The 24812-nt window shown below is 43.9% G+C and overlaps 1 protein-coding gene across 4 annotated transcripts in view; it reads right to left on the reverse strand.

Annotated features, from left to right (window-relative positions):
- The window catches only part of LOC137374410 (MSL complex subunit 3-like), a 60504-nt gene that overhangs the window by 13115 nt on the left and 22577 nt on the right, over nt 1–24812 (reverse strand). For 3 of the 4 annotated variants that reach the window (XM_068040474.1, XM_068040477.1, XM_068040476.1), the window contains 5 exons: nt 21590–21712; nt 17994–18154; nt 16856–17011; nt 4814–5079; nt 2828–2928 (listed from right to left, as the gene is read on the reverse strand). In XM_068040474.1, the coding sequence (XP_067896575.1) occupies nt 2828–2928; nt 4814–5079; nt 16856–17011; nt 17994–18154; nt 21590–21712 (807 nt within the window). The remainder of the gene's footprint in view (nt 1–2827; nt 2929–4813; nt 5080–16855; nt 17012–17993; nt 18155–21589; nt 21713–24812) is intronic. The other variant, XM_068040475.1, reaches the window with a different exon arrangement.

Consider the following 24812-nt stretch of genomic DNA (forward strand, 5'->3'; position numbering starts at 1 on the left):
ATTAACCTCTCCGGCTCTCCATCTCTCTTTTCTCCTTTAAGAGATTCCTTAAAACCTACCTCTTTGACCAAGCTTTTGGCTATCTGCCCAAATATCACCTTACGTGGCTTAGTGTCAAATCTTGCTTTATAATGTTCATGCGCAATGCCTTGGGATGTTTTATTATGCTAAAGGCACTATATAAATACAAGCTGCTGTGTTTCTTTGGTTCTGAAGTAGTCTTATCTGACTCGAAATGTCAACACTGTTTCTCTCTCCACAGATGCTGTCAGACCTGCTGAGTATTTCCAGCATTGTTGTAATTGCAGATTTCCAGCATCCGCAGTATTTTTCTTTTACAGATGGTTAATTTAATTGTTCTGTTGATAGACTAAACATATGTTTAAAAATTCACTTTAAAAATTACAATGCAGATACACATTTATTGACACACACTTTCTGGAAAATGTGTTCATATTTCAGGGAAGTGAAGTCCTGGTATACAGTATACACTGGTCCTGTGATTAACCACAAAGATTTATGGATTTGATTCTCTCTGTACTCAAGCAGCAGCTGATGGACCAATTTCTATTGCACTTTTAATCAAGCAAACTATTGGATCTTCTTGGAGGCAAGAGACAGTGAGTAGATACATTTCTTCTTCAAAAAAATTTCATTTCAGTAACAAATCTTTAAGGTAAGGAGCAGGAGGTTTAGAGGGGAGTTGAGGAAAAAAATTTTCACCCAAAGGGTGGCTGGAATCTGGAATACACTGCCTGAAGGGGTAGTAGAGGCAGGAACCCTCACAACATTTAAGAAGCATTTAGATGAGCACTTGAAACGCCATAGCATGCAAAGCTACAGGCCAAGTGCGGGAAAATGGGATTAGACTGGATGGGTGCTTGATGGTCGGTGTAGACGCGTTGGGCCGAAGGGCCTGTTTCTATGCTGTACAACTCTATGACTCTATAAATTCACAGTATGTTTTACACAAAATTTTTCAAAGTGCTCCTGCCACTAAAGCACTCTGTCTCTTTTACAAAATAACTGAACCATGGTTTCAGAGCTTTTTAGACTACCTTTCATTTTGTTACTTGATATTCATTCCACAAAATTTTGAAAAAGATTAATTTGGAAATTGTAATTTGATCCGAAGTTAATGTAACAACTCCAATACAAAAACTGATCACAGTTGTCATCTTAAAAATTATGCCGTTGATACATCAAGTAATCTACAGCACATCTTAAAGATACCTGAAAATAATTAAAAATATTAAAGCAAATTTAATGCAAATGGTTTGCTACAATACTATCATATTCCTAACAATAAAATCCAATTTCAGAATTATTACAGCTCAAACTCTGCAGCACACATTTTATCCCATATTTAGCTGATAAGTGGTTTCCTAACTGCCTTTGAATCCATTTCAAAATCCTTATTCCCATCTATAAATCACTCCATGTCCTTGCTCCTCCTTACCTCTGCAACCCCATTCAGCCCTGTTCTTCTTTGCACCCTCTGCTCTTCTGACTCTAACCTCTTAAGAGATTCCATCCTTCTGTCCACTCCACTTTTGGCTGCAGTGCCGCAGACCATTTCAGCCCAAACTCTGGAATGATCTGCTTGAACGCCTCCACTTTCCAAGCTCCCTCCCCTCGAGAATGGATCCCTATGCCCAGTTCATGCGTTAGGCCTGCGCGATTCAACTGCACTCCCAAGCAGTTTTTGAAAGGCAAGCCTTCTTCCGTGTTGGAATGAGTGTTCTTCTGAAGTGGCTTATCACGACGGACAAAGTATTTGACAAACTAGTGGGACTAAAGGCAGACAAGTCACCAGGACCTGATGGCCTACATCCAAGGGTTTTACAGGAAGTGGCTGCAGAGATAGTGGAGGCATTGGTAGAAATATTCGAGAACGCACTGGATTCCGGGAGGGTCCCAGCGGATTAGAAAACCGCTAATGTGACGCCCCTGTTCAAGAAGGGAGGGAGACAAAAAGCAGGAAACTATAGGCCAGTCAGCCTAACATCAGTCGTTGGGAAAATGAATAAATAGTAAGACATTTAGAAAAGCTTAACGCAATCAAACAGAGACAACATGGTTTTGTGAAAGGAAAATCATGTTTGACAAATTTGCTAGAGTTCTTTGAGGATATAACAAGCAGAGTTGATAAAGGGGAACTGATAGCTGTAGTGCATTTGGATTTCCAGAAGGCATTCCAGAGTTTGGGCCAAAGGGCCTGTTTCTGTGCTGTACAACTCTGTGACTCTACGGGACATAGTTACAGAATAAGGGGACACTCATTTAAAACTGAGATGTGAAGGAATTTCTTCTCAGAGGGTAGTGAATGTCTGGAATTCTCTACCCCAGAGAGTTGTGGAAACTAGATCACTGAAAGTATTTAAAGAGGAGGTAGATAGATTTTTGAAATATCGGGGAGTTGAGGCTACGAGGAGCTGGCACGAAAGAAGAGTTGAGGTCTGGGGAAGATCAGCCATGATCTTATTGAATGGCGGGGCAGGCCTGAAGGGCCGAATGGCCTACTCCTGCTCCTACTTCTTATGTTCTTATATTACCATTATGTAGCAAGTTCGAGTTTGTAGGAATTCCAAATGAATTTAGACTGAACATAAAATACCAGAATTTGAAAGTTTCCCATAGTCTATGCATCTCAGCATAAATGCACAAAATTGTTGGCTTTCAACGATGGCATTTTATTAAAGGATAGATTGCTTTTCTGGAAGACACAGTCCACACTAAGAACATGTCAAGTTAGAAACAAATTCTATAAATGTTTCTAAATAATATACAAACATGCTGAACCCAGAAAGAAGTTAGGGACTCCTACCTCATTCAATTCATTGCTCCTTCTGCGATCAAACACTCCAACCCCTTCTTTACTCGGTGTGAGCGTGACAGGAGAGGAAGAGCCACTATGGACAGGCGTTTCTTTAAAATAAATTTACATGAAACAAATGTTAACTTTCATTTTACAAAGTTACCATTAAAAGGAGAAAGTAAGAGAGACTACTTTCAAACACAATCCTCCAGTACCTTAACATCTTAAACAGCCTAAACATGTCATTTATTTCCATTGCCACTGGTTTTCAAATAAGAAAACTGACAGAATCAGAATGCAATCTCCATAACATTGAATAAAATCGTCAAAACTTCATGTAATGAAAACAGAATTTGGCATATACAGTCGCCACATAAAAGAAATATTGGTTATTTCCTTCAGGCATTATTTTCCATTTAAGCATTTCCCAAGTTTCTGGCTGAGGTCCTATTGTACCTAATCTATATGCGGCCGATACAGTTCAATCTGGTCAAGTTCACAGAGAGGACTATTCAATTATATAAAGCAATCAGAGACCTACAAAAGGAGTTAGGTAAAATCTGCAATTGGACAATTTAATAGCAGATGCAATTCAATACAGATAAGCTTAACGTGCTACACATTGAGCTGAATTCTATTGTGAGGCGGGCGAAAAAAATGGCATGCTGCTGCGATCTACCAGACAGCAGCTCAAGATAATGCGCCGGTTAGGCCATCACTGCCCACCCCCCCCACAATCACGTGGTGGGGATGGGCTCCGCGATGCCGGCATTGGCGTCAGCTGCCTGTGTGCAGGCGCTGGCACCATGTTTTAAAAGGCAGCCAGACCTGCTGCTAAATGTAAATATTTAAAACTGTAACCCCCTCCCACCAAGTAGACAGTAACAAAAAAAATCTCCCCTCCCCCCCATAACACAAATAATCGTTGCTGTCTCTCCCCCCCCAAACGACGCATGCAAGACTTGACCTTGCCCCCCTCCCCCTACAACTATTCAAAGTGCAGAGGTCACCCCTTTACCCCCTCCCCTACACTATTAATGCACATTTGGCCCTGAATACCCCGCCCCCACCCACGACACTGAAAATCCTAAGTACCCACCGTCCCCACCTCGGTGGCACCAGCTTTCCCTGGACAGGGAAGTGAAGGTGTGTGAGTGCCAGTTGCTGCTCGGGAGATCCCGGGCAGCAGGTAAGATCGCTGACAATTTTATCTAAATGCATCCATTTTCTTAATTTACATATTCAAAGTCGTGTCCTGTCGCCCAGCGGTGGTTGGGAGGGGTGCACCACTGAGCTTCGCCGGATGATCGGGCCCGGCATCCAGGCGTCGGACTCCGTGGCGGGCCACTGCCAGTACAATCTTCCGGTCTCCCACGCCCTACCGCAACAGATCCCAACGTTGGGACCTCAACAAAATCTAGCTCATTGTTGGGGAATTAAGACTCCTTAAGTAGATGGTGTGGCAATAGCTAAAAGGATCTTGGGATCACTGTGGAGCAGCAACTGAATTCTACTGCTAGCCTGAAGACATCATGATCAGGTAATACAGTGCTCTGATCAGACATTTCCCACACGGGATATCTTGAGTGAAATTGGCAGTTGAGTGCTTTGGGACCATGACTAGTTGGAACTAAACAACCAGCCCAAATTTATAACACCACTACAAACAGACAGGGAAGACTTTCATCCTATCAATCTGGACTGGATTTGTCCAGGTCCTAGAGATGGCAGGACATTAGCCTATTAAAGCCACCCAATCTCGTACTTGGCCCAACCTAAAATGTTAATCCACTACATAGCTGCCCATTTTAAACCAGCGTCAATTAAATAGCAATTTTCCATTATTAACTGTGGCAATCTCAATACTTATCTCCAATTATAAATATTACACAATTAAAAGGTGATCTGTGGTCAACACAAGAATGTGCAACCTGGAAAAGGATTCTTTTTAATTAAGATCACTAATTTACTGAAGCTCAAGTGTTAAACACCTACTTTTCTCCAAATGTAAAAGTAACCTGGGCATTTGGGCAGCAGATTCATAAAACCGGCGCTTTGACTGGGGGGAAGCACTGCTTTCAGACAGCCTGTCACAGCCTGATGCATGCCGTGTAGATCGCCTCAATGACTGAACAGATTCAGGATCAATCTTTCGTCGCTTTGGTGTTGCAGGATCTCCTGACAATGGCAGGCTGTCTGTGGATTGGGGCGTCGATGGGTTCAGAAGAGGAGGAGGACTTGGTGAATGTTCCTTTTGAGGTCTATTTAAAAAACACATAACTTAGTAAACAGAATAAACACTTACTTAAGTGCAATTCTTCAGTAAATGTCAAGGCGAATAGACTTAGTGACACACTCACAGACATATTAAAAATGGACACACATAAGCAAACACAAACTAAAGTGCTCAAAATCGACAATGACTCTTGTTAGGATTACCAAAGTAGTCTGGACAGGTGTCTATTTGCTAACAATGGCATGTACATGTGTCTGAGTCACAATTTTCCAAAGGTTTCCCAGTCAGCCTTTGTTTCCACTGACCAACACTTAAATTTTCATGACAAACAGTTTTTAAAGTACTGTTGCTCTCCATCCACCCGACTGTGAAGGAATTTATCAGGTGGCACAGTAACTGCTGATGCCAGTTAATCTGAATCGGAATTAAAGTGCCAGTGAGCAAAGTGGAGCATGTAGTGAATGCAAAGTCAGGTGGTTACTGCTCATCATTTGAGCTGTTAACTTCCATCATGGTCACGCAGGCTGAAAAAGGCAGTGTACTGATCTTCAAATCACACCCTTGATTAAATTTGAACAATCTGACAATAATGATAAATTCCACTACCTTGCCATCAATTCCATCTACAACCCTGGCCATTCACTCATGCTGTTCCAGATCATGCAATACTTCAGTGTCCCATTCAGTACAGCAAATAGGCTTTGAACTTCACTTCCCATCTATGATTGCTTTGTTTTACCTCTTCAACATTGCCTACCTCTACCACTACCAGTTCCACTGCTGCCAAAACTCTCAAACTTGTGTCATCTCTAGACTCCAATTCTCCACTCTACAGCTTCCCCAAAACTCAGCAGCCCATGTCTACACTATATGCCTATTACCCCAGTCCTCACTGACCATTTACTCCCAGTTCCCCACTGCATTGCATCTAAAATCCTCATCGTTTTCCTCAAATCCCTCTATTGCCCTCTCACCTTATCACTCTTGTCTGATGTCTCCTCCAATTCTGGCCACTTATGCATTCACCTTCCCCCCCCACCCCCTCCCCCCCACAACTTCACACCATTATTGGGGTAGATACTTTAATCCCTTTATCCCTGATCTCTGAAACTCCCTCCCTAATCTCCTTGGCCTCTCCTCCTCCACTCATTTTTACAAACCTTCTCAATACCTACTATTTCAAAAAAAAATTCAGTTAACGCTTCCACCATGGCACAGCACGTTTTGAGTGGTAAAAATAAATTAGTATAAACTTCAAAATAATATGTAGCTCTAAACGTTTTGAAGTGTTTACCATAATATAAATATATATATACAAATGGAACCTCAGACAACAAATCTTATTTGTACCAGCTCTTGTGAAAAAAAATTCAAAACTAATACCACCGCTGCTCTGCTCTCTCCCCTCAGACCTGCATGGATCTGAAACACTTATCCAATTTTCCTTTAAAAGATGCAATGATCTCTGCCTCAACCATCCAGTGGCAAAGCTTTCCATACTCCAATAAACATGAGCTAAGCACATTTTCTTAAGCTCTATCATCACTCTCTGAAAATGCTAAATTGATGATTTCTTGTCAACAGCACTAATCAGAGGAAATAGTCTTTCCTTATTCATCTTTTCAAAACCCTCCAAAATTGTCAAAGGCAGTATTAAATCTCCACAGCCTCTGCTCATGTTTCCCTTCATAACCAGATTCCCATCCCTGGCATTGTTCTGGTGAACTTACACTATGCTTTAATGCCTTTTTTGTAATGTGGCTTCCAAAGCTAGACACTGGGCTGAATTTTTACAGCTCGCCGTCAAGATTGGCGGCGAGCTTCAAAAACGGCACAGTGCACATGCAAGATGTGCACCGCTGAGCCGGCACGGTATTTAGTGCGGTGCCTCATTTACATGGAGGGGGCAAAACGACTGCCCCTGATGACATAGAGGGGGTGGGTGCTCCGTCCATAGCAACGGCATCCGGCACCACCACGCAGATGCGGCGCCATTTCTAAAGGGCTTCAGGCATTTAAATGTTTTAAAGGGACAGTTTTTAAAAAATTAAAAACAAAATTTTATTCAAAGTTCCAATCGCCTCTCCCACCCCTCCAATGACTAATCACTTTATTAATTGCCCTCTTCCCCCCCCCACAAAAGAAACTTTTCTTCCAATCCCGAACTTCCCCCCCAACATTAGTTAGTTTGACCTTCAATCCCTTCCCACCATCCCCTCAACCAATAGCAAGTTTTCCCCGCTCCACCCCACACGCCCCCCCCCCCCCCCCCCCAGCCTGAAAACTTCACTTCTCCCCCTTCCCCACCAGTGTGCCGCCTCGGAGATCCAAACGCACGGGAGTTCCAGGAACCGGTTGAAATATCATCTTCGGACAGCCCTCGCGTCGAGGTAAGTAATTATGCATTCATTACAATTTATTTAAAATTAGGTTGCCATTGCCAAGTGGTGGGGGGGGGCCGCCACGAGGCCTTGCTGCCCCTGGTAATACGGGGAGGGACTTCCTGGCATTGAGGCCCATGGCGGGCCTCTCCTACAGGTATTTTCTGGTCCCCCCCGCCACGACCCTCGATGTTGGGGGGCTGGTAAAATCCAACTGACTGTGTTCTAACTGTGGCCTTACCAATTCTTTTATTAATCCTTTCTTTCTTAACTGTGGCACTTGTTTTCTTGTATGAAACTGAAAACAGCTGGTCTTTCATATGGATTTATCTACCAGCACTTGAACTTTCAGTGAATTACGTACTTCAATCGCAGGTTTCTCAGTTTATCCATACCCTTCATTGAATGCTCTTTGTTCTTTTCCTAAAATGTGTTACTGCACACATCCCCACAATTAATTGCATATCACCTGCTTGCCAATTCTGCTAACCTATGTCCTCCTGAAATCTTTTACAGTCCTCCTTAATGTTTTCTATGAAGTCTATAATTGTATTTGCAGCAAATTTCCAATACCCAAATCTAAATCAATTACATAAAGCAAGGCCGGAATTTTTTCGGCTCCTGCAGAATCCGGGGCGGCCGGGTCGAAAGTGGCCAAAAAATCCGAATCCACTCTGCGCTGCCCGCACACCGGCATCACACGCGGGGCTGCCAGTTAGCAGCCCCTTAGCCTATTAGGCACACAACAGGGCGCACGCGGCCAGCTGATTCAGCGGATTTGGGGCGGGGCCAATGACAGCACTTTAAAAAGGCAGACAGCAGTACAATGGAGCAGATGCTCAGGGGAATACAGCGGAGGAGAAGTTGTCAGTGTAACTGCCGAAGTGACCAGCTGACTAGAATGTGAAGAACAGTGACAGTGCCCAGGGACAGGAAAGGGGCCAACATTTGCTGACAAAATCCAGAGCGATGGAAAGAAGAAGGTTGACCACAGTCCCCAGATTCTCAGAGGAATCTCTACAGGTCCTCCTCCAGGTGGTGGAGGTGAGGCGGGACATATTATTCAATGCCGATGGCTGAAGAAGGCCCACAGAAGAGACCAAGAGGGCCTGGCTGGAGGTCGCCGTGGAGGTCAGCAGCCGCTGTGTGGTACGGAGGACATGGCTCCAGTGCCGCAAGTGACCTGCTTCGCTCTGCCCGGTTAAGGGGTACTCCTCATTAATCCCATTGTCAATGTGTCAGAGAAGGGTCAGTCTGTCCCAACTGTACAAGTTGGAAACCAGCAATGAGCAGTCCTTGCCTGCTGCATTGTATTGGGACACAGGATGGGCAGGTCTGGGACGCATGGTGATCCAATAGTGTTCAAATTGGGCACTGCATTGCAGTCAAGCTGAAATGCAACAACAAACCCAGTGGGTGAGGGTGTGAGAAAGAAATCATGTGTCTAAACTAGGTGTGCTTGTTTAAATAGGAGAAGAGGGCTCACAATGCCCGAGAGAGGTCCCGGATTGGTGGTGGCCAGGGCAATCAGGCATACTTGACATATGGAAGTGGATGCCTTGATGCTGGCAGGGCAGGATGGGCCGTGGCAGATGGCGAGGTTGGTGGCCCTGGTCATCAGAGTGATTGACCCATAATGTGGTGGGAGGGTGTAAGGGGGAGGGGGTTGAGGGGGCAATTGAAGCGGTGATTGTCTCAAGCCCTTAAGTGTGCTAATAAAAGTTGATTCACACAAATGTGTGCAAACTGCAGTAAAGGACATGTGCTGCAATCTGTGGTGCTGATCAATCTGATTTTCCCTCCAGGTGAAACACATCAGCGGCCAGGAGGGATCCTGGGGGCTCAACAGTCCCCCTCTGAGGATGAGAAGATCACTTCAGAGGGTGCACCGTCATTGCACCTCATCAAGCACCAGCGCAGAGACTTCCACCACGGTTGGGATTAGCGTCTCTGCGGAAACGGTGTCACTTCCGGGTGTGAGCACAACACAGTCGCCGGACCAGCCACCAGAGGCAGAACCGGCCAATGCCTCACACACTCAGAGGAGTGTGGGAGACCAGGCCAGTGCAGAGCTGCAAACTGGTGACGCACCTCTTGAGAACATCCAGTCAGCGGGAGATGTTGCAGGTTCAACATGCGGCGCATGAACATCTGGCGGAGTTGACAGATGCTACGAGACACAGCACATACCCTGGAAACTTCCATCCAGGGCATGTCTGCTGCAAACCCTCAGGCAGTTGTCCATCTGGCATCCTCCATTGACAGAGTGGCGGCTGCAGTGGAGGGGCCAGTGCTGGAAGCCATCCGTGATATCAGGGGGAGTGTAGCCTGCCTGGACCAGGCCATCAGGGCACAAACTGCGGCAGGTCGAGGCTGCTCATCCCTCTGAGGTCAGCTTTGAGGATCAGTCAAGCCTCAGGAGGGCACAGGGGCAGCAGCCGATAGCACATGGGAGCTCCTCTCAGGGCCTTCCTGTTGAATCATGCAGCTCCTTGCTCCCTCCGCTAGTGATATGTCAACCGCAAACTCACAGGGTGTTAGAGGGTGCACCTGATATTTCTCACGAGCACCCTGATATGCCATGGCCTGCATGGCCGCGAGCAGGCAGAGGACGTCTGCCAAAGTCATCAAGAGCAGGGTGGCAGCCCGATCAGTCACCTGCCTCTGGTGGCGAGGGATCGTCCACACCACAAACATTTTAAGAAATCACAGTAACATCACTCCTGGTTCACTGTGTTACCTTCCGGTTATTTATTTCAGTTGTACATTACATCACTGTAAATAAATTTGTGGTTTGAACATGTAACTTTACATATGTCATCCATGAGGTTGCATCAGACATGGTTGTGCTGCTGAGGCGGTTATATATGCAATGTCACACACTTGGGTTGGGTTCATCGTGACGTGACGTTGCTTTCAGTCTGATTATCTCTCCCCTTGGATGTCTGTGTCTTTCCCCTCTCGCAATCCCACAATGGCTCATCGCATGCCACAATGTGAAATCTTTGCAAGGAGTGATCCTCTCAAGAGAAATGCCTGCCTATTAGGACATCCAGGGTCTTTCTTGTTCTTAATTCCAGAGGACATTCTGCTTGCTCTCCCCTGCCATCCTGTGGGTGCTGCCCATCGTCCTCATCAGAAGCTCCAGCTTCATCTGATGACGCCTCACGATTATCTTGAACCTCCTCAATGGCGGCTCCCCTTTCCATCGCCAGGTTATGCAAGGCGCAGCAAACAACAATAATCCTGGATACCCGCGCTGGCGCATACTGCAGCGCTTCTCCAGAGCAGTCCAGACATCTGAACGTCATCTTGAGTAAGCCAATCGTTTGTTCAATTGTCACTCTGGTGGCCGCATGGCTCTCATTGAAGCGTTCCTCAGCATGATCCCTTGGGATTCTCACGCATATCATCAACCATGTCTTCAAAGCATAACCCCTGTCGTCAAGTATCCAACCTGCCAGTCTGTCTGGGGGACTGAAAAGTGCAGGCACTTGAGAGTTTCTGAGAATGTATGTATCGTGGAAACTCCCTGGGTACCGTGCACAAACCTGCATGAATTTCTTGCGATGATTGCATACAAGCTGAACGTTCAATGAATGGAAGCCTTTTCAGTTAATGAATGCCCCTGAATGACCTGCTGGTGATCTAATTGCCACATGTGTACAGTCTATCACGCGCTGATAGACTGGGAACCCAGCTATTGCGCTGAATCCTCTTGCTCTTTCAGCCTGGCTGGTGTTGTCCATTTCGAAACTAATGAAATTGTTAGCACATCTGAACAGTGCATCAGTCACAACCTTTATGCAGTGGTGCGCAGGTGCTTGGGAGACTCTGCACAGGTCTGCCGTCGATGCTTGGAAAGAGCCACACACAAAAGTTAAGGGCAATGATCACCTTTAGAGCTACCGGAATTGGATGGTCACCGAGGCAGTTTGAGGCGACATCCACAGCGACCATCTTGCACAGAAATGTCATGGTCTCATGTGACAGACGCAGCCTTCTTCTGCACAGGCGTTCCGACAGCTGCAGGTAGCTCAGACACGGTCGGTATACCCTGCCTGTTGGGTAAGCGTATCTCCTGACATGTGTTCGCTCTCGCCCGACTCTGCCACCTGCTCTCCCTCCCACATAACAAGACACTGGACCAGCCAATTGCGCATGCCCATGCCCAACTGTCCTTCTGCCCCTGATTGGGGCATGGTCCTCCTCCTCTGAAGAGCTGCTTCCAGAATGCACAATCCCCATCGTTGGACTGGTTACCAGATTCAATGACAAAATCTCTTAAGTTCCAGCTGTCAGAGCAGGCACACACAACCCCCTTCCTTCCAATCACTTCTAACTGAGAACCTGAGCTGCACGGAGTCAGACTCACTTGGAGCCCTGTACACAAGATACAAATGTGTACAAATTATATAAAACACAGAAACTGTCACAGCTAAGCAACACCAAAAGCTTTACTGCAACACCCACACTGATTGCCTGCCTTCCGCCCTTTTAAAGCTGCCGGGTCCCCGGCACGAACACTGACCCGATTTACGGCCGTAAAATCAAACGGTCACGTAAATTTCCAGCCAATTGGCTTCGCAATTGCTTTAAGTACCTTCAAATTACTTGTGGTCGGGCGTGCGAGCGTTGACTCGATCACGCCAGACTTCCTGGATCATAAAATGGCGTCTGTACGTGATGACACCGGGGACCCGCCACGATGCCATCGGACGCCATTTTACCACCCGGACGCCTCTGAACAGACCCGATTCAGGTAGGTAAAATTCCGGCCCAAGAATGAAGGTGGAGTCAGTACTGGTCCCAAATTACACCACTTCCAAATCTTGCTGTGCACAAATTGGCTGCATTTCTTAGATTACAACAGTGACTACACTTCAAAAATACTTCATTTGCTGTAAAGTACTTTGGGATGTCCTGAGGTTGTGAAATGCACTATATGCAAGTCTTTTTTTTATATCTACCAAACAGTGGAAGTAAGTAAGTGGGGGGATATCTACAGACCGTTCAGAATAATGCAGGAAAATGTAAGTACTGGCTATTCTCATTTCACTGTACAATTTGAATATCTAAGGAGAACTGAAAAGAAAATCAGTCAAAGCCTCTGCTACCCCTTCTCTGACTTAGCTTAGAAAGAATGCTGTCACGGTCCACTGACTTAGCCACATTGAATTCTGCTAATTTTCTTGAGAACAAATTGTTTTTCTACAGTTATCTCTGAAAAACCATTCCATATTCCCCTCTAGTGAACCTACACCATCACTTTAACCATTTGTAAAAGCCGTTGCACATTATTTAAAATATCTGTGACCCCTTCATCCTCCAGTTACTCTGACCTCATCCTTCAGCAATCCTATCTTCTCTGACTACTCCTACTTTTTAGATATTTATCAAAGCCCTTGCTATTCCTTTTTACATATCTAACAATTTTTTCCATATCCCTTTTAACCCTTCACCTTGCCAACATTATTTTATATTCTTTATATTCTGTCATATTGTTCTCCCTAATTTTTCCTATATACCTCATTTATGTTTTAATAGTTTTAATCTCTTTATCTATGGAACTCTATTTGTTGATGCAACCTTTTTTTTTACCTTACAGGAACATATCTAATTTGTATTTTGCCCATCTCATATTTCAAGATTTCCCATTTTTGAACCATTAACCAATTGGCAAGCCTATTAATTTGGGCCAGATTCTTTATCCTACTGTGTATTTTTTTCTTCTGTTCCAGAATCCTTATCCAAACACTTCATTATCCTTTTCTATTTTTATATTGAACCTAACAACATTGGGGTCACTATGTTCCAATTGTGCCACTGACATCAGTTATTTGATCCACTTCATTTTCTAGAACTAAATCAAGCAATGCTTCTTTCCTGGTTAGATTAGAAACTTACTGATCTGGAAAGTGGTCTTGGGTGCATTCTAAAAAGCATTCCCCACTTTGACCACATTATTACTTTAATTCCAGTCGATCCTGAAATAGTTAAAATCATCCAGACTGACACCCTGGGCTAAATTTTACTAGCCCTCCAGCATTGGGGGTCGTGGTGGGAGGGGCCTGAAAATTCTTCCGGGAGAGGCCCGCCATGACCCCCGACGCTGAGACGGGCCCGTCGCATTTTACCAGCGGCGGCGAGGCCCCGGTGCGGTCCCCCCACTGCACGGCAGCGAAGTCATCATTTGCATAATAAAATTAATTCAAAATCATGTTATTGAACTTACCTGGACCGGGCAGCCGTCCAACACCAATATTCTGGTCGGTGGCCAGAAGTCCCGTGCCTTTGGATCCCCGTTTGGGGAACCGAGGCGAGACACTGGTGCGGAGGGGGGAGCAGTGTAATTTTCAGGTCAGGAGAGGTGGGGGGGGGGGGGGGGGAAGAGCCAAGAAAACTGATTCCATTGGCTGAGGGGATGGTGGGAAGGCGTTGAAGGGTAAAAACTTTGGACCAGCAAAGCACTGTTTTCAGGGAGGAGAGAGGGAAAATTAAATCTTTCTATAGCATTGGGGGAGGGGGGAGGGGGGGGGTCTGGTGGAAGAGGGGCCTTGCTTGTTTTTTTGTGACCTTTCACATTTTCCCTTTAAAAATGGAAATTTCGTCTCAGGGCTTGAAGCCCTTTAAAAATGGCACCGGACGCCATTGCTGGCGACGGAGCAGTCACCCTCTTTACGTCATTACAAGAGCTCAGCAGCAGCCGCTCTGTGCGGGTGGACTGCCAACTTCAAAACCAGCCGCCGCTACTAAAATTCAGGCTCCTGTTATTCTTATATTTTTCTGAGCTGTCTGCAGATCTCCCCCACTAACTCATTTCCACTGTTTGACTGGAGCGCATGCCAACTGTTGTATAATTTCCTGTCTATGTTTAAGCTCTATCCTTATAGATTCTGTCTTCACACCTTATGCATATATTTTCATTGAAGTATCCCTGAAGTTACCTCAGAGATGCAAAAAGAATTTCAATTCAGAAGTGCAAATCATAACTTCACCAAATATGATTTTAGTAACCAGTTTGAATATTTGGAAAACAAGCGTTACACTATTTCACCAAGATAGTAAAAGCCATTAAAAATTTCTATCTTTGGAAGTTACTCACTCCAGCAAAATACTATTTGATTAGGCAGAAAATTTATCACTGGTTCTATTTATCCAGTGCATCGATTTCTGTCAAAAATTATTTAATAATCCCTTATTCACATACATGAGCACATTAATACAGTTTGTGTATGAGTCTGCAACTAAAAGATTTTTTTAAGGTGGGGCATTTAATAGAAATGAAAAATAACTGCTAATTCTGAAGCTGACCATGGAATTTTGCGAATCAGTGGGATTGTTTTTAAGGGCAATAATAAATACTGTATTGGTCTGCATGCATGCATTAATCTTCATTTACAAGCTGACAAAGCTAATATGCAACATTTTGATCCAGACAAAGAATAAACTGCTGCACGTTCTCGAATTAGAGATGATTTCGCCAAACATGGCCAAGTGTAGTGCATACATCAGGGCCACTTATTTTAACAAATAGTGAAAACTCCCATGCAAACATTAACTATGGGCTGGATTTTACAGCCCCTCTGACGTCAAGGGTCATGGTGGGATGGGCTGGAAAATGTCTCCACGAGAAGCCTGCCATGGACCTCGACGCCAGGAAGACCCGGCCCGATATTGCCAGCGGCGGTGAGGTCTCGTGGCGGCGCCCCCCCTCCGCTCGACGCCGGAAGGCCAATCTAAATATTTAAATTTATTAAAATAAATTAATTAAATACTTACCGGCTCCTGCCGTCCATCCAGCTCTGATATTGTAGCTGGTGGCCGGTACTCCCACGCCTTCGGATCTCCATTTGGACACTGGTGGGGAGGGGGGAGCAGGTAACTATTTCAGTGCGAGGGCTGGGAGGGGAGCAGGGTCAAACTAAAACGGCTGGTGGCTGGAAGGGTTAAAGATAAAAGTTTGTGAATTTTGGGTGGGGAGGGGGAAGGTCAGGTACACAAGGTAAGTATTTTTGGGGGTGGGGTGGGGGAAGAGGGCACAGAATGAAGTGTATGTTTATTGGGGGAGTGGGAGAGGGGCTAGAAACATTCATTTTTTTTTTTAAATAAAGTTTAATCTGATTTTTCTTTCAATATTTAAATTGTCATCTAGGGCTCGAAGCCCTTTAACAACGGCATCGGCACCTGTGCAATGGCGCAGACGCCATTGTCAGAATGCCTGCTCCCTCATGTCATCAGGGGGGATGGTCTGCCCCAGCCATTTAAATGAGCCGCTGAGTTTAACATTGTGGTGGCTCCACGAGTGGGCCACACGTTTACAGCTGCTGCCGATGTAAAATTCAGTCCTATGTTGCAGCAGCGAGGCAACACTGATGAAAGCACACTTTAGCTTCAAAAAAAAAATCCTCAGTTATGAACAACAGCTTCTGAACACAAGAATATGTACAACCTTACAGGAAAAGTAACAAATACATCACAAAAAAAAGGTGCTCAAGGTCGTATTTTCCTGCGTCATTAAAACTTTGCTGGCGGAATTAACAATGATATTTGGGAAGCAATATTGTGAAGCATAAGCAATGTGAAAATAGTTCAAAGAAATAAAACTGAGATCAAAATAATTGCCTCATCAATAGCATATAATGGCATTTCTCAGCATCTATTTGGGGAGCATGGCAAATGTAAATATATACTTCCTAATAATGTGTCCCCTTCCAGCTAAATAATGTAATGCTGAAGTCAAGTAGGAGGAGGTAAAAGTCTAGGTGCATAAGTCTAGGTGCACAAGACCAGAGGAAGAGGAGTAGGCCATTTAGCCCCTCAAACCTGTTGTACTATTCAATGAGTACATGCAATTCGTTTCTAAAAATACTTGTAAAAAGGGTCATCTTGGCTCATCCAAGTCAGATGATTCTGGTTCAAGCACATAATCTAGGCTAGTGAAGTGCTGTGTTGTCGGAGGTACCATCTTTCAGATGAAATGTTGAACTGTTCAGGCGGACTAAAAGATCCAGTAGCACTATTTCAAGAGCAGTGAGATGTGTGTGTTCTGGCAAACATTCATTCAATCCATACCAGCTAATCAGTTTAACTGGCCATTTATCTCATCGGCTGCCTGTAGGACCTCATTGTGTAAACTATCTGCTGCAGTTGTCGACAATTGTGATTATTCCTCAAAAGTAATTTATTAGCTGTCAAATGCTCTGGGACATTTAAGGATGAGAAAGACACAACAGAAATCTAATTCTTTTTCTTCATGAAGCCTTGGAATATAGCTCAACCATAAGTGTTGCATTTTGATATAGGTATAAAGAGGTAATTTATTTAAAACAGCCTTGAAAAGAGCATAAACTTCATATTTCCTCAATGAACTTCCACAACTTTTGATAATCTCATATCCTGAGGCAAGAGCCAACTCACCTAGTATGTGACAATGTTTCCTTGATGGGAACAAAGAATTTAGATGAAGTAACCTTCTTGAACTGAGCATGCTCATACTGGTAGAGCAAAATCATGGGTAGTGTAAAATCAAATGTAATTCTTAAACCATCCACCATTTCTTTACAAAGTTCAACACTGCAGAAAAAAAACAAAGTAGTTAATTACTCGAGAAGTGCCTGGTTTGTATAATTGGCTGGATTTTGCAGTAAAAATTATAGTAAGGCTATCAGCCTCAAAGTTACCAAGAAATAAATTAAGACAGCAACCTCTAGCCATGCGCCTCCAGAAGCTTCACTATAACAGTATCTTGAGAGGGACTTGGCATTGAAATAAGTGGCAGGGTGTGAATTCAGAATTACACCACAGAAGGAGGCCATTCGGCCCAATGTATCTGCACCAGCTCTCCAAATGAGCAATTCACCTACCTAGTGCCATTCCCCAGCCTTCTCCTCATAACCCTGCACATCCTTTTTAGACAACAGTTTAATTCCCTTTTAAATACATCAATGAACCTGCCTGCACCACACTCTCAGACGGTGCATTCCAGACTGGGGTACTTAGATGATAGATACCCACTAAACAGGCCAGAAAGTTAGGCTCGTCCATTCAAGTGTAATTGAATTTTTAACAGTCATCAGGCTTAATTACTGCCGAACAACTTCTTTGGCACTGAAAATTAATTTTTCAGATGCAGAGTTTCATTCCTTCAGATTTTATTTATCGTTGGAGATCTTTAAAAAAAAACTTTTTAAAACGTTCGTGTGACTTTTACCTTTCTCTCATTTCCATCTTTCTTTCCATCTCTTTATTTTGACTTCTGTACATGATTTGGCATTGAATTAACTATTCTAACTTGCACTTCCTGGTTCAGATTCTGTGCATCTCAGGAAGCATCTCAATCTGATTGGTTTCTTGCCCTGTTCACACACGCCCCAGATCCCCTGTAGACGGCACTGCACAGCTTTGGACTTCTAATCATTGTAAGCTCCAGTGCAAAAGCCCATAGAAAGTCTCTGGGCAAGCGCAAGTGTAATGTTTTGTTTGCCGCTGACCACAAGATCCTGCTCATTGTGAACAGCAACATTTCCTATTTTCAAAAGCCATTACGCAGACTTACTTTTTCTCAGGTGGAATGTAATGAGGATTCATTGGAATCTGTGAGTTACTTTGATGATGTCGAGATCTTTCATTAGCTGAAAAAGCTGCATTAATTGCAAAATGTTTCACATACGATTCCAAAATGTTAATAATATTTGTCTGGCATGGAAGCTTCACCAACTGTGAAAATAAGATCATCCACATTTTTGTACTTTATTATACGTTTTTAAAATTATAAGCATTTGAAAATGCAGATAAAGGCTAATTCAAAAGGTTTACAATTTGAAAGTGTCATAATCGTACCAAAGTAATGACTAAACAAACAGTAATAAGAGTATTACCAAAATATTCAGATGTCTACATACTATGAATATAAGAATTTGCATTCAGCAGTTAAGCACAGAATCATAGAAATTTACAACACAGGAGGTCGTCATTTGGCTCGTCGTGTCTGCGCTGGCGGTCAAGGAGCCATCCAGCCTCATCTCACTGTCTAGATCTTGGTCCATAACCTTACAGGTTATAGCATTTCAAGTGCATATCCTAGTACTTACTAAATGTTAGGAGGGTTTCTGCCGCTACCACCCTTTCAGGCAGAGAGTTCCACATCCCCACCACATTCTGGGTGAAAAAAAATTCTCCTTGAATCCCCTCTAAACCTCCTATCTCTTACCCTAAATCTATGCCCCAGGTTATGGCCCCATTAACCAGGGGGAATGGGCCTTGCTATTCACTCTATCTAGACCCCTCATAATTTTATACACTTCAATTAGTTCTTCCCTCAGCCTCCTCTGCTCCAAAGAAAACAACCCTTGCCTATCCAATCTTTCGTCATAACTAAAATTTTCCAGTCAAGGCAACATCCTCGTAAATCTCCTCTGTACCCTCTCTAGTGCAATCACATATTTCCTATAATGCAGTGGTCAGAACTGCATCCAGCTGTGGCCTAACTAGTGTTTCATATAGTTCCACGATAACCTCTCAGCTCTTATATTCTTTGCCTTGGCTAATAAAGGCAAGTATCCCGTATGCCCTTATCTACCGATCCAGCCCCCTTCAGGGATCGGTGGGCATGCACTCTAAGATTCCCCTGTTCCTGCACACTTCTCGGTATCCTGCCATTTATTATGTATTCCCGTGCCTTGTTAGTCTTCCCCAAATGCATTACCTCACACTTCTCCAGGCTGAACTCCATTTGCCACTGTTCTGCCCATCTGACTAGTCCATTGATATCTTCCTGCAGTATACAGCTTTCTTCGTCATCATCAACCACACAGCCAATTTCTGTATCACCTGCAAACTTCTTAATCATACCCATACAACAAGTCCAAATTATTGATATATACCACAAAAAGCAAGGGAGCTAGTACAGAGTCCTGCAGAACCCCACTGAAAACAGCCTTCAAGTTACAAAAAAACCCATCGACCATTACCCTTTGCTTCCTGCCTGAGCCAATTTTGGATCCAACTTGCTACTTTGCCTTGGATCCCAAATGCTTTTACGTTTGTGATTAGTCTGTCATGTGGGACCTTATCAAAAGCCCTGCTAAAATCTATATAGACAACATCAAATGCATTACCCTCATCAACCCTTCTTGTTACTTCTTCTAAAAATTCCATCATGTTAGTCAGATTTGACCTTGCCTTAATAAATCCATGCTAACTGTCTTTGATTAATCTGTGTCTTTCTGAATAATTTTTCCACCATCGAGGTTTGGCTGATTGGCCTGTAATTACTTGGTCTATCCCTTTCTCCCTTTTTAAACAATGGTACGTTAGCTGTCCTCCAGTCCTCCAGCACTACACCTGTAGCCAGAGAGGATTGAAAAAATGATGGTCAGAGCCTCTGCTATTTTTTCTCTTGCTTCCCTTAACAGCTTAGGATACATTTTGTCCAGGCCTGGGGATTTATCCACTTTCAAAAGATGTTAAACTCCTTAAAACTTCCTCTCTCATTATGAAGTCAATGAAAATCGAGAGATGTATAACAGGGGACCGATCAAAATCACCCACATTACACCATCACTCAAAGTCAAAATTACCCCACATTGTTTAAGGTTGTCATTGTTACAATTCTCATTGCTGTCACAAATGTCAAAGCTTACATAAAACTCAATTTTTCTTTCACCAGATAGCTTACAACATTTTGTCTCATATAATGTTGGCATTAATGGCTATGCATGTTGTATCAGACAAAATAAATAACCTTATTTCTTCATCAACCAAAAAAGCATTAACTGGTGATTAATTTCTTTACTGTTTGAGGGACAATGTTGCCACAGAATAGGTACTGCGTTTGTCTACACTTCGGCTCAACTCAATCAAAAGGTAATGGATTGTGAGGCATTTTGAGATGCTCCTCAGTATGATAAAAAGTACTTCTTAGTCACAAATATTTATTCTATATGACCTATGGAAACATGGATCACCTAACATGGCTGTCAAACATGGTACCCTATACAAGATTTGCATGCTTTGGGCCCATACCCAATTCACACAATAAGAAATCAACACTGGCTGGAATTTTACACCCCACAAAGAGCAGGATGGTGGTTTGGGGGGAGGGGGGGGGTGGGGGGTGTGTGTGCATAAAATGGAGTGGGAGGCTCGGGGCGGGCCTTTTTGACCCATTCCCGCCTCCGCCACCATTTTATGTGGGGCGTTGGTGGCCAAAACAGGCCTGTCCGCCCCAGGCCAATCAAGGCCCTTAAGTAGCCAGTTAACGGCCTGACAAGAGCAGGCGGCTTCCTGATGGCCTTGGGGGGGGTGCTGGCACACCTGATCGGGCACTCTGTGCCTGAGGAGGGCCGCCCCCGACGCCTCAACTACCCTCAACGCCCAGCACGCCCCCAACCCCCCAAACGACCCCCTTGCCTCGCTGGGGCCTAACCATTCACCCCCAGCGAGGCCCCAAAAATTCACCTTCTATTCGGGGCCATCCTTCCTCTTCTTGTAGAAGCTGGGTTGCAATCCCAGCAGTGGCTACCGCTGCCGGTGGCGCTGCTGGGACTAGAAGCTGCCGGCCCGCTGATTGGCCAGCAGCTCCATCAGGCAGAACATCCTGCCTCAATGAGGTGGCAGTCCTGCCTAAGCCCAATTAACAGCCTGGAGACCGTAAAATCAGGACTGGATCCCCAGGCCCGGCGAGGCGGGATTGCCACCGACTTTTCGGTCAGTGGACAGCTCCTGTCCGTCACGTGAAAAATTCTGGCCTACTGTCTTTACTTAAACATAGTAAGGCAAGCTGAGTAAATTATAGTACACTTTCCTCCAATTATATGTTACATAGATATGATTTGTAGAAATGTCGATGTTTTGACTTTCTTTTACGATTTATTTTTAAAAGGACTTGGGACATGAGCTATGTTAAAATGTGTCTGTTAGTCAAAAACTTGCTGCCACACTAGTCGACCTCGGGTATTGGGAGTCAACTTCCGTAAAAAGTCAGCACTCTGATCTCTTAAGGGAGCTACAAATATAACTTTAGCAGAGAAGGTGCCTATGGCAGACCTACATTTATAGCATTATGAAATTTATTTACATTTTGGATTATTTACATTTATTACATTATAAAAAACTTATTAAAAATGGCACTTTGTACAACAGAAATTATACCTTTTTTCTTTTATTGACATAATAGCAATCATCCTCAAGTTTCTTCTTCAGAATTTCTGGAATTTCTATGTTTATGGTTTTCTCTTCCATTTCCTTTTTACAGCAAGTCTCTTGATCGTCCTTCTAGATTATAAAGAAAACAGATTATCCAGGAACAGCTAAACACACAATGCCAACTATAGCTGTTAGTTCTTTTTTTGTTTCTTCTCTGGTAATAATACGGCTGCAAGGATGGGAAGTGTTTAGTAATGTTGCTCCAGCAATCATGAGGTTGGGGGAAGGGAGGTGCAGATCTGATGGGTCAGATGGTCTTTTCCCACCTGACAATTCTGTTTGTTTGGAACATTTTACAATAAGCTTATAAACACAAAATCTGAATGTAAGGATGACAGATTCAATATGGTTAAATGTAAAATAATTTGTATGGCAACAAGGAACCAAAAGAGGGGCTATATGTTTTTTTTTATTCATTCATGGGATGTAGGTGTCACTGGCTATGCCAACATTTATTGCCCATCCCTAATTGCCCTTGAGAAGGTGGTGGTGAGCTGCCTTCTTGAACCACTGCAGTCCATGTGAGGTAGGTACACCCACAGTGCTGTTAGGAAGGGAGTTCCAGGATTTTGACCCAGCGACAGTGAAGGAACGGCGATATAGTTCCAAGTCAGGATGGTGTGTGACCTGGAGGAGAACTTGCAGATGGTGGTGTTCCCATGCATCTGCTGCTCTTGTCCTTCGAGATGGTAGAGGTCGCAGGTTTGGAAGGTGCTGTCTAAGGAGCCTTGGTGCGTTGCTGCAATGCATCTTGTAGATGGTACACACTGCTGCCAATGTGCATCAGTGGTGGAGGGAGTAAATGTTTGTGGATGGTGTGCCAATCAAGTGGGCTGCTTTGTCCTGGATGGTGTTGAGCTTCTTGAGTGTTGTTGGAGCTGCACCCATCCAGGCAAGTGGAGAGTATTCCATCACAATCCTGACTTGTGCCTTGTAGATGGTGGATAGGCTTTGGGGAGTCAGAAGGTGAGTTACTCGCCGCAGGATTCCTAGCCTCTGACCTGCTCTTGTAGCCACGGTATTTATATGGCTAATCCAGTTCAGTTTCTGGTCAATGGTGACCCCTAGGATGTTGATAGTGGGGAAATCAGCAATGGTAATGCCATTGAATGTCAAGGGGAGATGGTTAGATTCTCTCTTGTTGGAGATGGTCATTGCCTGGCACTTGTGTGGCGCAAATGTTACTTGCCACTTATCAGCCCAAGCCTGGATATGGTCCACGTCTTGCTGCATTTCTACACGGACTGCTTCAGTATTTGAGTCGTCGCGAATGTTGCTGAACATTGTGCAATCATCAGCGAACATCCCCACTTCTGACGTTATGATTGAAGGAAGGTCACTGATGAAGCAGCTGAAGATGGTTGGGCCTGGGACACTACCCTAAGGAACTCCTGCAGTGATGTCCTGGAGCTCAGATGATTGACCTCCAACAACCACAACTATCTTCCTTTGCGCTAGGTATGACTCTAACCAGCAGAGAGTTTTCCCCCTGATTTCCATTGACTCCAGTTTTGCTGGGGCTCCTTGATGCCATACCCGGTCAAATGCTGCCTTGATGTCAAGGCCAGTCACTCTCACCTCACCTCTTGAGTTCAGCTCTTTTGTCCATGTTTGAACCAAGGCTGTAATGAGGTCAGGTTCTGAGTGGCCCTGTCGGAACCCAAACTGAGCCTCTGCGAGCAGGTTATTGCTAAGCAAGTGCTGCTTGATGGCACTGTTGATGACACCTTCCATCACTTTGCTGATGATAGAGAGTAGACTGATGAGGCGGTAATTGGCCGGGTTGGACTTGTCCTGCTTTTTGTGTACAGGACAGACCTGGGCAATTTTCCACATTGTAGTGTTAAATGGAACAGTACTAGAGTGCGGACTAGGAGAAAGACCTGGGTGTTTTAATAGTTAAGTCTGAAACATTTAGTACTGTGCTTAACTGCAGATGCCTCAGCAACTAGTTAAATTACAAATCTAGAGTCTGCATGGTGTTAAATACTATGTTTGTCAGACCTTCAATGCAGCACTATGTAGTTCTAGGCACCTAACATAGCTAGAATATTTTTGGCCTTAAGCAGGTACAGAAGTGAGTCGACATGATTCTGGGGATCTGGAATTTAAATGGTGAGGAAACATTAAGGAAGTTGAGCTCATTCTCTTTGGAAAAGAGTGTGAAATTTTAATTTAGATCACCTTGAAGATTAATGAAGGTCGTATAGGGAATTTACAAATGGTAGGAAATGGAAGTTAAACATTGATAATTTGAAGAAAAGAATTTGACATTTCTCCAGCCAATGGACAATAGAGTTGTGGAATAATTTACTACAGAAATACCTTTGAAACAGGTAATATAAATGTTAGCAGGAAACAAATTGATGTGCTCCTGGAAAAAGGAGGGATTGAGAGAAATGTGTTTTAAAAAAATGGTAGGTAGTTGTCCTTTTCCTGTTTATATGAAATGTTATGTTCTAACGTGCATTCGTTCTCTGTGTTATGCTTTCAAGATTGTTGGTACTGCGGTTCAGATCAGCTTTGCATCCATATTAAGAATCATCTATTTCCAAGAAATTTGAAAGAATATTGCTCCGATTACATCACGCATAGCAGGAAAGTTTGGTAAAGCATGCAGTTACCAGACTCTCTAGATATAAATGACATCTTTTTAATCAATTACATTTCAATTTTGATTTATAACAGTTTTGTTTTATTTTTATTTGTTCTTCGGATGTGCATGTCACTGACAAGACTGGATTTAATGCCATCCCAGTTGCCCTGAGAAGGTGAAGGTGGGATGTCTCTCCAAGTAATTGATTTTACAACCTACTGCCTTGGCAGTACACTTTAGTGGACATTAGGAATAAACCATGTAATGTGGGACTTTAGTCATATGCACCTCCTGGAAGAGTATTGACGAAACAGCTAGGCATGAAGACAACAGAGAATTTTCAAATGACCAGCTCCATTGAATGCAATTTCACAATTTATCATGACTGGATTTCCATAACTTCTGGGTTGTTAATCTCATTGTGTAGTCACTACACTGTACCTGTCCTGTACCTTCCTGATAACAACCTCTTTGACCAACCTTTTGGTCATCTAACCTAATGGGCTGAATTTTCATTCCTGGGTCCTGATCCTGTGGTCAGGATGAAATGCAGATTGGAACCCATAAATGCTT

The sequence above is a fragment of the Heterodontus francisci genome, chromosome 10 (genome assembly GCF_036365525.1).
Source record: "Heterodontus francisci isolate sHetFra1 chromosome 10, sHetFra1.hap1, whole genome shotgun sequence".
NCBI classification, from domain to species: Eukaryota; Metazoa; Chordata; class Chondrichthyes; order Heterodontiformes; family Heterodontidae; genus Heterodontus; species Heterodontus francisci.